Genomic DNA, 12471 nt, shown 5'->3' with positions numbered 1-12471 from the left:
GTTTGCTTTCAGTATGAGCATGGAGGGTTTGTGTCTCTCCAGCAGGGGGATACGGATGATGGGAACTGGTGATGTCAGATGTCATTAGCATATTTCTGACTATATCTAATGCTTGCGCAAAGACGCGCCACTACTGCTGCAACGCACTGACCAGAGACCTTCCAGCCGTCAGCCGACACTTTGGTAAGCCCCATTCAACAAATAATTTATATAGTTTGAGCTTCATTATCTGCAACTACAACAGAGTTAAACTAATATTAATGCGAGGAATGAGATACAGGCGCTGGGGAAATATGTGCCAAACAGATAACCAGGGATAAAAACGGGAGATAATATCGGTTTTAAGTGAATGCAGCTTATTTTTATGTTTTAATAGGTCATAACAGGGTGTAATGTGACAGCAGGGCAGACATGTGTGGTATGTCTTTGTCTGAAGGGCACACATTCATGCATATCAGCCTGTTTCCTTTGTTGCAGTTTGTGGGCGAGCTGCATGCGTCTGGTTCTGTTATTAAAAAGATGCTTTGACGCGTTCACGGCGCTTTATCGGGCTCTGAACTCGGCTGCCTGCTGTTTTTTTGAGCATATTTCGAAATTTTGGAGTTGAACTTGGATTTTAACACCAAGATGAATGTGCAAAAATGCCAATCTGGGCGGTGGTTCCTTAAGATTGCACCCCAAGGGGAGAAGTACGTGACAAGTGAATTTGCGGATGTTGCACAGCCTCCATGTGGAAAGCCCCTACGTGACCGCTCATAAATCAACATTTTACCTCCAGTGTACGACCGTTTTTATTCTTAAAATGTTATTTTTTAAAGACTATTCACACACAGGCATGCCGTCTTTCTCCTTTTTTTCATAGTTTTTTCTCTCGGTCTGCCCAGCATGGGAACTCCTATTGTTATGTAAATGTCGGGTTGGACTGGCTTCATTGTCTGGAGCAGCCTGTGTCCCCTGTGTGCAACATCCCGGGCTGTGTGTTGGATAACGGGATGGATGGCAGTCAAATCACTCTGGGCAGAGCCGCAGGCGAACAAAAGAAGGCGGACGCAGCCGCGCACATTAGAGGGAAAAGTAGTCTGCGGTTGCGCATGTAGTTAACAGATTTTTTTTCGGCCACTGAGATTTAGGCAACGCCCTTCCACTGATAAGAAGTCAGATTAGACCACATGCTTGAGTGCTTCATACCTTCAAAAGCACATTAACATTGTGACAGTCTGATAAATATACATTAGATATATTTTTCTGTAATCATTCTTGCAGCTTATAGGTGACAGACACCTGTAGTTTGGTGGATTTATCAGCAGCTGGCTCTCTGTTAAACTGTGCTTCCTCTCTGATCTCAACAGATCTGCAACAATGAGCGACAAGCCCGACATTTCAGAGGTGACCAGCTTCGACAAGTCCAAGCTGAAGAAGACAGAGACGCAGGAGAAGAATCCCCTGCCTACAAAAGAAAGTAAGGCTGCACTTCGGACACTGCTGCAGAAAATGGAGCCCAGGCACAGTGTGGCTCTTTATCCAGTTTATTTTTTTTACTGTGGGGTTCTCATATCTTCCTCTCTTTTCCCTCCACAGCCATCGAACAGGAGAAGGCGGACACGTCGTGAAGCCCCTCCCTCCCGTCATGCACTGTACACCCCCACCCCCACCCCCCCTCCTCCCGCATTGCCTTGTTTTCAGTCACTTCTTTTAGCTGTATAACCTTGTAACCGAAATTATGAAACGACAACAATAACCAAGCTGCACAGCCTGCGGACGGATGATGCCTTCGTCAGGGCGGTCGGCCCCGTCCCCCTCAACGAATACCACCATAATCACCTTCACGCTCGTCTTTTCTGTCGGGGCAGATGAGGAGGATTTGTCTGATGCGGAGGGAGGGGAGGGGGACTGCAGAAGGTGCATGTCTCTTCTTCACCACTGTTACCACCAACGCCGACGTGCAGCAGACAGGGCCCAAGGGACGAGGGCGTGGCCTGCGTCCCAGGAAGCTCATCATCGTATCGCCACCGACACCCAACTTCCTGTGTGGCTGCTTTTGCGCCAAAGCTGAGGCGTCAAGCTTTTTTGTTGTTTTTATTGGTTTTTCGTCTCCTAATCTTCGGAAAATGCACAACTTTGTTTGTACGCTGGCCAAAATGTAAATGCCCCAAAAATTGATACTGTTGTCTGTCACAATGTTTTTTATTTTGTACACAAGGATAAAAAAGTGTAACGGATTCCATCTAGATCTGGGAGATGCTCAAATGGACCTTATTTACGGTTAAATTGTAACGCCCTTTTGTCAGAGTGATTCGGGATAGCTTTTGTGTTGCAATCTGTCTTTGAATTGTCTCAAATGAGGAAAAGGAAAAAAAAAATACAGGTAATTGATTCCATGTGTTTGCTTTCAACTGTAGATCAAAATTATTTGGAGTTCCAGCAGTCATGTTACTCTGCCACAAACCATTACCAGAAATGGAAAACCGTGAAATGTTGTAATAAAAAAGAATTTGTTACTAAAGAACTGTACTGCAGCGTGCTTTTTCTGCCACATAAATCCTCATTGAGTCAACATGGCTGCATATTTTACCACAGCCCCTCACACTTTAGAAGAACAGTTAGCCACCTTTAGACTGATCGTCTTTCACACTATCTTACACTCATGCCAAACAATCCTTTAATGTTACTTAAGGGATGAGGCTGTGCACTATTGAAAGGCTTAAACTTCTCTGCAGCAACCCTCACAGGGATTTACCAGCACAGGAGACAAAGTTTGTGTCCCTGTGTGAAATGAAAGCAACTTGTCAGACCACCTGTCACGAAGGTCTTTGACGAAGTTATGATGACCACTGTCAGCTTAAAGCTCACTTTAAAGTCAGAGATTATTGCAGAAAGACTCAAGCCTTGGAGCAAAATAGTTCTGAAATCCAGGAAGTTGACTCTGTCTACTGAGCAACTTTGATCCTTTCAGGGATTACTATACAAAGCTAAAAGCTAAGGATGATTTAATACAATGTAAATACATATTGGATGCATGTGTATGTCAATTTTTTTAGCTGTACTCTGTTCTTTAAAGTGCCAGTAGTAAAAAAGCAGAAAGAGAAGAGTTACAGAAGTATATCAGCAGCATTTGCTCATGTATTTATTATCTGGGTTTGATGCATTGGTGAGCAATGGCTTATGGGACAGCGTGCCCTGACCCAGAGTACAGGGTGTAGCCTCAGCGGGAGATTTACTCAGCCCTTCGTCCTAAACTGCCTTCGTCCTAAATTAGCCACCGCCTACAAAGCCTTAATGTCATTAACATGACATCGCTGACATTTCCTGTAAACGACATGCATTGCATATATGTAATGCTTTTATTTCATTGAGTGTGTTCAAATGGGCCACAAATCGACATTTCTAAGCAGGTCAGATGCAGCATTGTTACAGTATTTAACTCTGTGTTTCCTGTGGCGGATTAACACGACATTTACAGAGTGCATATTGCAGAGAGAAAGCATCAAAGTCTCTCAGCTGTTTCTGCCCACGTCGGTGAGATTGATCTCAGGTCACGTAATGGTCTGCAAATCTTACATGTTAGTGTAAGTGGATTGGTGTTAAGTCAGTTGCTCTTAATAAGGCATTAATCTGCATCGAGGAGGAGGGGTAGATGTGGAGGTTAGTGTGCTAGTGCGGTGAGACTAGGCCAAAGCCTCGCAGGTCCTCCCTCAGATGGGATTAACACCTCCCATCTCCCATTTCTCCCTCTGCCTCTCCTCCGCATGCTGCAAGGCTCCACACAGGCCTGCATCAGAGCCTCCTGAGAAAGTGACGGAGGATTTGAGGTGGAGCAGCAGATGGGTGGAGTCACTGTCCAAGGGGGGACGAGGGGGGTGGGGGATGTGTCAGCACCAAGCCTGTTGAGATCCGACGGGTGTCCTGCCCGGTAACCCATGGCAACAGCTGCTGCTGAGTCACTTCCTGGTGTTGGGCGGTTGGATGCTTGTCTCATGGAGACTGTTTCTCCCTGGCAAGCACTCATCATTAAACCTGTGCTGTTGGCGTGATTCGAATACTCAGGAGATTATGAGCGCAGCACATTCTGCTCTGTTGTCTGTTTTTAGACATATTTGACCATCTGTCTCCTGCAGCCTCCTGTCTCCACTGAAGGAATGTATTTGAAAGAGGCCTGATTAACTGAGGGACTGATGACTAATGATTACCGAACACACATGGGCCATTGTTGAAGCTCTACTAGCAGGCTGTTGCACTGTGGGCTTGTGGTGTCTCTGCACTTAGTAGTAGCTGATGGACCTTTGGGGAGTGGTTGTGGTTAGTATGTGGCTTCAAACACTGTTTATGGCCATGCTAGTGCCATGGCTTCAGGTGTGGAAATGTTGGTTAGTCGGTCGGAGATATCTCAATAATTCTTGGATGGATTGCCATTAAATTTGGCACAGACATCCATGATGCCAAGAGGATGATCCTGATCACTCAGGTAATCCCCTTGCCTTTTTTTGTAATGCCACCAGCAGGTCAAAATACTTCAACGTGATTCGGCACGCAGACGGACTGATTTGTTTTTTTCTGATCTTTGAATTAAAGTTAGAGAAGATATTGCACCACTATGCCTCAACGGTGATGGCAAGAATAGCATGCATGTATCTTTATTAAAGTGTATTAGATCATACATCAACAGCCTGATTTCACGTGTGATCAATTAGAGGCTGAAAAATAGAAATATTTCGCACCCTGGGTTGGGGTGTCAGCTAACGTGCAGTTGGTACTTTGGCTGTTTGGTGCGAATTAACAATTTTTCGTGAACTGTCTAAACAACTTTTGAATAAGTTGCCATGAACTTTGGTACATAAATTCATGTCCTCCTCTCTAGCGCCACTATCCGGTCAAAATTTAAATGTATCCATTGCTTTGGTTTATACCTGCAAACCCATTAATGTAACAGCTTTAATTACTCTGTTTAGTGCTAAACATCCGCATGTTAGCACAGGTCCAGTGCTACTAGCACGGCTAGAGGAGGGGAGAGAAACCAACAGCCACATATCAAGTGTTCTCCTGTTATTTGTGTTATATATTATCTGCAGGTAGTCAATTATCTCTCGTCACTCGCTGGCAGAGACAAACACAGGGTCTGCTGTGGATTTCCATGGCAACTACCCACCCAGGAGCTACATTCGGCAGTGCTAGTGAAGCCGGATGAGACTGCCATCGACCGCACGTTAACACCTCGCCATTAGCTGTGTTTGACGGCAGAGATACAAAGAGACGGAGACAGGAGACTAAACAGGAAAAACATGTTTATTTCATTATTATGGCTTCCTGTCCAACCATATCTCTCTATGTTGTCTGTGGTGTCAGTATCAGCAGACCAATGTGAAAAAACTGCAACCTGCAAATATGCAACACTTGTTCCTTCTTTTCTGCTGTGTTAGAGGCCATCGGATACAAATGCTCACCACTAGTGCTTTTTATCGACGTAACCCTAACCCAATGACAAGCACATGAGGTATGAGCAGCTACGTTTTGGGGGTCGAGGGCCATGTGTATGTTAGCTCATAGGATAGGACTTCAGAGTGTAATTTAATACAGCTCTCAAAGCGCTCGGGGAGTCCCACACGGCAGTATGGACAAAACCTTACTAGGAAGAGGAATAACTTTTTAGGGGGATTTTCTTAAAACAGAATAGCATACCATCATGTACTCATACATACACAAGTCAATGCTATCACATAATGTTATCAATTACCAACAGACTTATTATCTTAGATGGTAGTAGTGCAATAAAATCCATCTTATCACATCAGTAAAGGCGGCATGGAGACATTTTAATCCTTGGTTATATCTGAAAATACACCAAATTTGGATATATGTCGGTTTCACTGGACAGCGGCAATGTGCTACATTAACTTAAAATAATATTTGTATTATATTTGCCCTGGAAGGGGATTTCCTTGATTCTTGTCTAATGTGACCTGTGAAGCCCTCTGAGAGTGTTATTATGACAAAGGGTTACACATTTACAACCTGACATGAAACATTAAAGTGATAACATGAAACAAAACGGGAAACTGTGCTATTATGTTATCATTTAAAGTTCACTGGTTCAGTTTATTGGAAAATTGCCTTTTTTGTATTTGTTCCAAACTCATGCTTAAGCAAAGTACTGGATTAAACAACTTGTTCAAATGGAGCTGTATCCATGCTGGTCCTGGAGTTACTCTCATATTAAGTACATACATTAAAATGTTTTTATGCATCAAAACAGAACTCAAAATGTTTCACCAGTCATGTCCTCTTTGTGCAATGTGTTTACAGATAAGTGCTGTTCTGCGTCCGGAGTTAGCAGGGAAGCAGGAACTAACTTTTTATAGCACTTTTCTGAACAAAGACACAAAGTTCACACACACACAAGCCAACACTTAGCTGTAAGAAACAGCAGACATGCACTGTTGGCTACAGGAAGCACAGAAACAGCTCAAAACCTCCACCTGTAATGGCAGTGCTAGCTATCTTGTTGCATAAATGATAATTACAACAGATCTTGTGGATTTGTAAAAGTCAGTTAAACAGTTGTATGACCGCTAATTACACCATCAAACTGATGCCTAAAAGCACAGGCGACTTGTTAAGAATCAGTGGGGCAGAGCACGGGCGTGGTCCTACATTACAGACAGGGCTTTTTCTGCAGGAGGCTGAACTGCTTGTCTATAGCTTGGGTTGATTACCCCAGACATGCTCTATTAGTCTGGCCCCAGGTGGGGCCCCGATCAATGCAGTCTAAATGGTGTTGACGTTCACCATTGCTTGTAAATGCATTAGCAGAAGCATTGCACAGAATCGATGCCACTGCATAGACAGCAGAGCACATCACAGTGCGTCAGCTCGACTCATTGTGACTTGATGAGGTGGTCCAGAAAATATCCACTCCGAGGTGATGACTGAGAGTGAGTGTGAACAAAAGAGTGAGTGTGGCTCGCACTTCTGCAGCCTTCATGCAGCCGTGCATGCATGCACATGATCCTATAGACAGATGCATGTGCGACTCGACTTCATGCATGCGTGCTTCTCCTTGGTGCATCCGTGAGATGTAAACACAGAGAAGCTCTCAGTGGCCGCTCTCCTGAGGGTTTATACAGTATGACAGCTTTGACATTTCCCCCGAGCAGCGAGGCTGTGACTGCCACGCTGCAGACGAGGCGCTTCCTCCCTCGCTGCAGGCACAGATCTGGGCCACTCTCTGCAACTCTTCTTCCTCCTCACAGAGGATGATATTGCTGCTGCAAACACCTAACACTTTTGGTTTCTCTTTACCTTTTGTTGCAAAATCCCCTTCTTAGCTACAAATGTGGAGCTTTTCTATGTTGCACTTTTTCATAAACTGGATGATTTCCAGTTAATTTACAAATGAATGTGGGATGTTACATCCAAAGATGCCAAAAGTTGCAAAACAGCACATTAAAAAACCATGCCCCCCTTTCTAAACCATTTTTAGTTCCACTTTGCGACGCAGCATCACTAAAAATTCTAACTTCTGCTTTTCACATCTGTCAAAATAAAAAGAGGCATATGCTGCATTGGATGGACAAAAAGGACTTAAATATTCTTCAGACCTACATTAGCAAGACATTTAAGAGCATGACCGAGAACATTTTATTTGCACTGTTACTGTAATAAGTAGAATTTAATATCTGGCTTTTGTGTCAGTTCTTACTTGAGTTTGACCACCTTGTTGTAAAAACTCTGTGGCACACACCTGGTCCTATTATCAGAAACCTTGATAAAAAAAATTTAAAAAAACCCAACAACTTCTTTTAGTATCTGAGGCAAAAAGAGAAACTCAGCAGAAGTAAAAATATTTCTGCTTTATTAAATTTAAACCTGTGGTGTGTGTGGTGCCCAGAGAACTCTCCAAGGCTGAGTTGCTCGCTGAAAGAATGTTGATCATGAGCGTTAATTACCCTGGCAGTCCCTGCAGAGAGCTGCTTAATTATTGCCCCCTTGTTAATAACAAGCTTAGTCATGTCATGTCCTTAGATTAATCAGCATGAGACCTGAACAGACAGCACTATGGAGCAGAAGGTCGGGAATATACCCTTCAACCAGAAATTCCAGCATTTGTCCTGGCAAGCATCCACCCTACTGAAGACACTCCCTACCAGCTCCTGCTGTTTTTGTAATGTAGCATGAACCTTTCTCTCTCTAGAGGCCTGAGGGAAAGCAAAACAGGATTTCCTTACAGGTCATCAATAACACAACACATTCGTAGTACTATGGTGAACGGAGCGCAGTAATTCAAGCACATTCTGGAGTCAGACACAGCTGTCCCTTTTAACAACTTTATTTGTGTTTTCTAAAGGACAGAATATGTAGTTGAAACTCTAGATCCACATTCAAACCTTCCTGGTAGTGACTGAAATAGTTTTTTTATGCTCAGCAGCCTGAACCAAAACTAAATCTACGGAAGGAAATTGCCATGGTTCAACCAATACAGTATGTGCCTCGGCTTGTAGCATCTATGGATCAAATATTCTTTTCTATGTTTTTGCTTCAGCTCTACATATGCAGGTGAAATGCCCAAGGACACCTTTTCAATCCACAGTGTTCCTGTTGCACAAACAGTGATTGAGGATTTAGTTTTTGGAAAGGCGCCTTTCACACTGTTCTGACTTGAGCTGCATCTGTTTGATAAAGTTGCACTTCTCCTGCTAGAATTAAGAGAAGTTGCTGGCCTTTTTCCTCATGCTGCTGCTCACAAATGAAAAAGGAGGAACGGTGTGTCTCTCAGTGGAGGTGCAAACAGTTTGTGTCTGTATTATCGGGTTGGAGTTGTACTGATAATTTAATCTGTCTGTGCCTGTGTGTCACTTGTAATTAGCCAACACTACCTTTCTGTTCTGCTCTTTACATGGCCTAAAGGAAGGGTTATTATTAAACACATGAATAACAGAGAAGCATATGAAGCATACTTTTTGCCTTCTATCGGCTCATTATCTTTGTTTCGATGCCCCGAGGTTAATGGCATGCTCATATTGCTCTATCCCACTGCTCCTCATCTCTTTTTCTCTTCAGGGCTTCAATAAAGTCTCCTCATGCTGTTACATCATATGTGACATGAGACTTGTTGCTCAAACAATGTTGCTCAAAGGCCTCATTGTGCAACGCCTCGCTCGGGTCTGAAATTCACACAATACTATCACCTAATGAGTCAGTTAATGGGTGTGAGTTGCACACAGATACTCAGAGATGTCGGGGGGAACATAGTCGCGTTAAATATGTTTTAACAGAGCGATCTCACACCACAGACACTCACAGCTCTGATTGAATCTCAGAAGTTCAAGTTGACACCACACCCATAATCCACTTAACCCTCATAAGTCATGGCTGTTTGACATGGTGTTTATTTTTTATTTCCTGTTGGCAAGGTCAGTCAGGTGGCGATAATGCCTGCTGGCATGGCAGTGAGTCATGCTGAGGCAAGGTCAGCCCGAAGCTGTGTCAACAACAGCAAAGCAGCACACTTACAGTGCAAGGTAAGACAACAAGGAGCTGGACCCCTGCCATCATCCAAGAGGTTGGGACCATGCGCAAATCAAAATTTTAGTCCCTATAATTGTGGTTAATTCAGATGACAGTTTCCGACAGTTAGAATCTAGAGAATCTGCAGTTTGATTTGTTATCCAGACTCCATTTAAACAAATATATTGATGGGATTAAGGATGCAGCTAAAAAGCTATAATGAGTAATACAGTTTAATCCACAGCAGTGTTAGTTGCACTAATCTTTGCCATAAACAACAGCCCCCATTCAAATCCGTTGTGCACATTAAAACTATATAATGTTGCACATAATTAGTTTTATCATGCAAGAACCACGCTTTCCAATCTTCAAGCTACATTTAGAAAACCATCTTCTAGCTGTAGCTTCATATTTAGTGGTCAGCTATGGTCAACACGTAAAATGAGAGAAGGCAATTTCTTTAAAAACAGCAGTGTGAATGCTGGATGGACAGATGGATCATGAAGATGAAATGTGGAGGGAGTTACGTTGCAAGAAACGCACTGGAATAACAAAGTATTGTGAATGCACCTGGACTCCCACCAATAGGTAAAATTTGATGTCAAATCCTGACTAAATTACAAGAATCTGTAGTTAAGCTTAGTTTAGGGATACCGTGAATCAGCAGAGACTCCAAGTTAGTGCGCCCAGACACAAAATAGTTTGGCACATAACTGAGAGAAAATGTGCTAATACTGTACGTCAGCTTTAAAAGTGCTGGTGGGTAGATTATTTTTTACCTTTGGACAGAGCCTGGCTAACAGTTTCCCCCCTGCTCCTTGTTATTATACTAGGCAAGGCAAACCATTTCCTTGCTAAAGCACCATATTTGGCGTACAGACATGAGAGTGGTGTCAATCTTCTCGTCGAGCTCTTAGTGAGTTTAGGGTTATCCTCATTAGTAAAGGCAGTCATGATCTCAGGTATTTGTGTTCAGAGATAGGCTGAAAAGTGGCACACCCCACTAAGTATGTGTGGCCTGCTGTGTTGAGAGTGAAATAGAGGATTATACCGTACAGAGCATCACACACATACACACATACACACACACACACCTGCATTAATGCCCACGGACCCAAACACGCTCTCTCATGAATGCCAAGAGATTTTAAAAGCGAGATTTTGGCTGATTTTCCCCTCGTTAGCGGAAAGTTCTGCCTCATCCTGAGATTTATTGGAGCTTTTACATCTGAGAATGGCACGCTGGGGGTGTGTGCATAGAAATATAATGATGTCATTGATCTCAGGGCTTATTTTCCCTCCGCTGAAAGTTGGATGATCATGAAGGAATTTGCTTGGTTTAAGAAGCCAACCCTTTGCCTTGCAATGGAATCTGCTTCTGCATAATATCATTCATATTAATGTATTATACCTTATGAGCCTCATCGTCACAATGTAAACTGTACTTAAGTGTGCTTAGAAGAGTGAGACGAGGAAAGAAGATGAGAGAGATACTGAACAGTTTGAGGTTTCCTTTAAATGTATCAGTTAATTATGTCAAACAATAGCAGAGCTGGTTTATATCTTGTGGAGCTCGAGGTCAGCTGCAGCCTTTGCTGTCAACCATCCAGCACAGTCAAGGACGTCGACACAGATGTGCACAACACAAAACCTTAATTTACCAGTCTCTCCAGGCATCCAAGGAATTCTGAACCACGTGTTGTTTTGTCTAAAGGAAGTGAATACTCTCATTGAGATCGCTCGGTTTGGCAAAACACAAATGTTATCGCAGTAAAAAGGGATGCAGAATGTAACCTGTTGTCACCTTCCCCTCCAAGTGAATGGAGATATTATTACATGGCTTTTTGAAACATCAAAGGTTTTTAAGAGGTAGTTTTCATGCCTGAAGTCGCTTGGGAGGAAGTTGCAGGTTTGATAAAAGTGTGTTAGCATAGTAACATGTTTTTTTTCCCAGCATCTAGTTCTATGAAGGCTTGGTGGTGTGTGTGAGTGTGTTTCCCGTGTTTGCATTGAGATAGTTGTTGAATCTCTTCAAATCTGCTGGATCACCGAGCCTGACCTTTGACCCTGTTGTGGTTGGCAGCGAGTGAATCCAATTTCCCGAGAGGGATCAACTGACTATGAGATTTGTTATCATCGCAGTAGTTTGCAAAATTGATTTGGAGTCGATTTCTTCTGTCTCAGCAACCAAACCCACACTTAATGTGAATAGTGATTTGTCAGATGTAGTCTTTGTCCAGTTTGATGCTGCCAAAGGTCAGTCGTTGAACCCAAACCCACAACACTGCAAAATAAATTCTTCTTGTCTTAGTCCATGTCAGGATTCTCAGTGGTTTTTACCCCTCTTGGAAGAATGAGCCCTGATCACTGCCAAGATCTGCTCAGCTTCCTCTGCTTCCTCCTGAATGTCACAGCATGCCTTTCCAGCACTGTGTTTAAAAAATAAAAAAAAAGAATATGGTCTTTTGTGGGTCCAAAAAGGGAAGTCTGGCTGCACTTTACTTCCTCTCACTCTGTATAAGTAATTACTGTGTTTCAGAATTAGTTTGTATGACATTTTAAAAGGTAAAAAAAAGAGTTTTGCCTCATTTTAAAATGTCACAGGATGTAAAATCTTTACTGCAGAGCATCTAGTTAAAGAATGATTCTTGAGAGCTGATAACAAGGAGGAAGTTGCACATCAACATGATTCATGGTGTCTTAAAGGTTCTGCTAATATCGTCATACTGTCAGCACGGTCAGATCACATAATGATTTAAAATCTTCAAAATAGGCACAAATTAAGTTATGTAATAATACCATAAGATTCACCACATCGAGGGCCATGTTTGTACTTTCTGACAAATATATACACCACCTAGCAGTCAGTTGGTACAAGCAGTGACTGTTCTGTCCCCATCATGCATGGCTTAAGTCAGAGAGGTCTATACGCTGTCTCCATGGCAACAGACATGCAAGGTCTCCATGAATATG

The 12471-nt window shown here is 42.9% G+C and overlaps 1 protein-coding gene and 1 long non-coding RNA gene across 2 annotated transcripts; both read left to right on the top strand.

Moving 5' to 3' along the window:
- Positions 1 to 21: 21 nt before the first annotated feature.
- On the top strand, positions 22 to 2506 carry LOC127378417 (thymosin beta-12). Its single transcript, XM_051427243.1, has 3 exons — positions 22 to 183; positions 1350 to 1459; positions 1579 to 2506. The coding sequence occupies exons 2-3, from the start codon at positions 1360 to 1362 to the stop codon at positions 1608 to 1610; spliced, it is 132 nt and encodes a 43-aa protein (XP_051283203.1). The 5' UTR covers positions 22 to 183; positions 1350 to 1359; the 3' UTR covers positions 1611 to 2506.
- Positions 2507 to 3951: 1445 nt separating this feature from the next.
- LOC127378428 (uncharacterized) lies at positions 3952 to 6172 on the top strand. Its single transcript, XR_007888048.1, has 2 exons — positions 3952 to 4462; positions 5067 to 6172. It is a non-coding gene; the product is annotated as an uncharacterized LOC127378428 (long non-coding RNA).
- Positions 6173 to 12471: the final 6299 nt, after the last annotated feature.

The sequence above is a fragment of the Dicentrarchus labrax genome, unplaced genomic scaffold (genome assembly GCF_905237075.1).
Source record: "Dicentrarchus labrax unplaced genomic scaffold, dlabrax2021, whole genome shotgun sequence".
NCBI lineage: Eukaryota > Metazoa > Chordata > Actinopteri > Moronidae > Dicentrarchus > Dicentrarchus labrax.
The sequence above is the reverse complement of the archived record's forward strand: the minus strand, read 5'-3'. Positions and strand labels throughout refer to the sequence as shown.

What these genes read in the sequence shown, in the direction of transcription:
- LOC127378417 (XM_051427243.1), top strand. Translation starts at nt 1,360, where the DNA reads ATGAGCGACAAGCCCGACATTTCAGAGGTGACCAGCTTCGACAAGTCC. An exon ending in TCCCCTGCCTACAAAAGAAA is followed by an intron (nt 1,460 to 1,578) that starts GTAAGGCTGCAC and finishes TTCCCTCCACAG; the next exon opens with CCATCGAACAGGAGAAGGCG.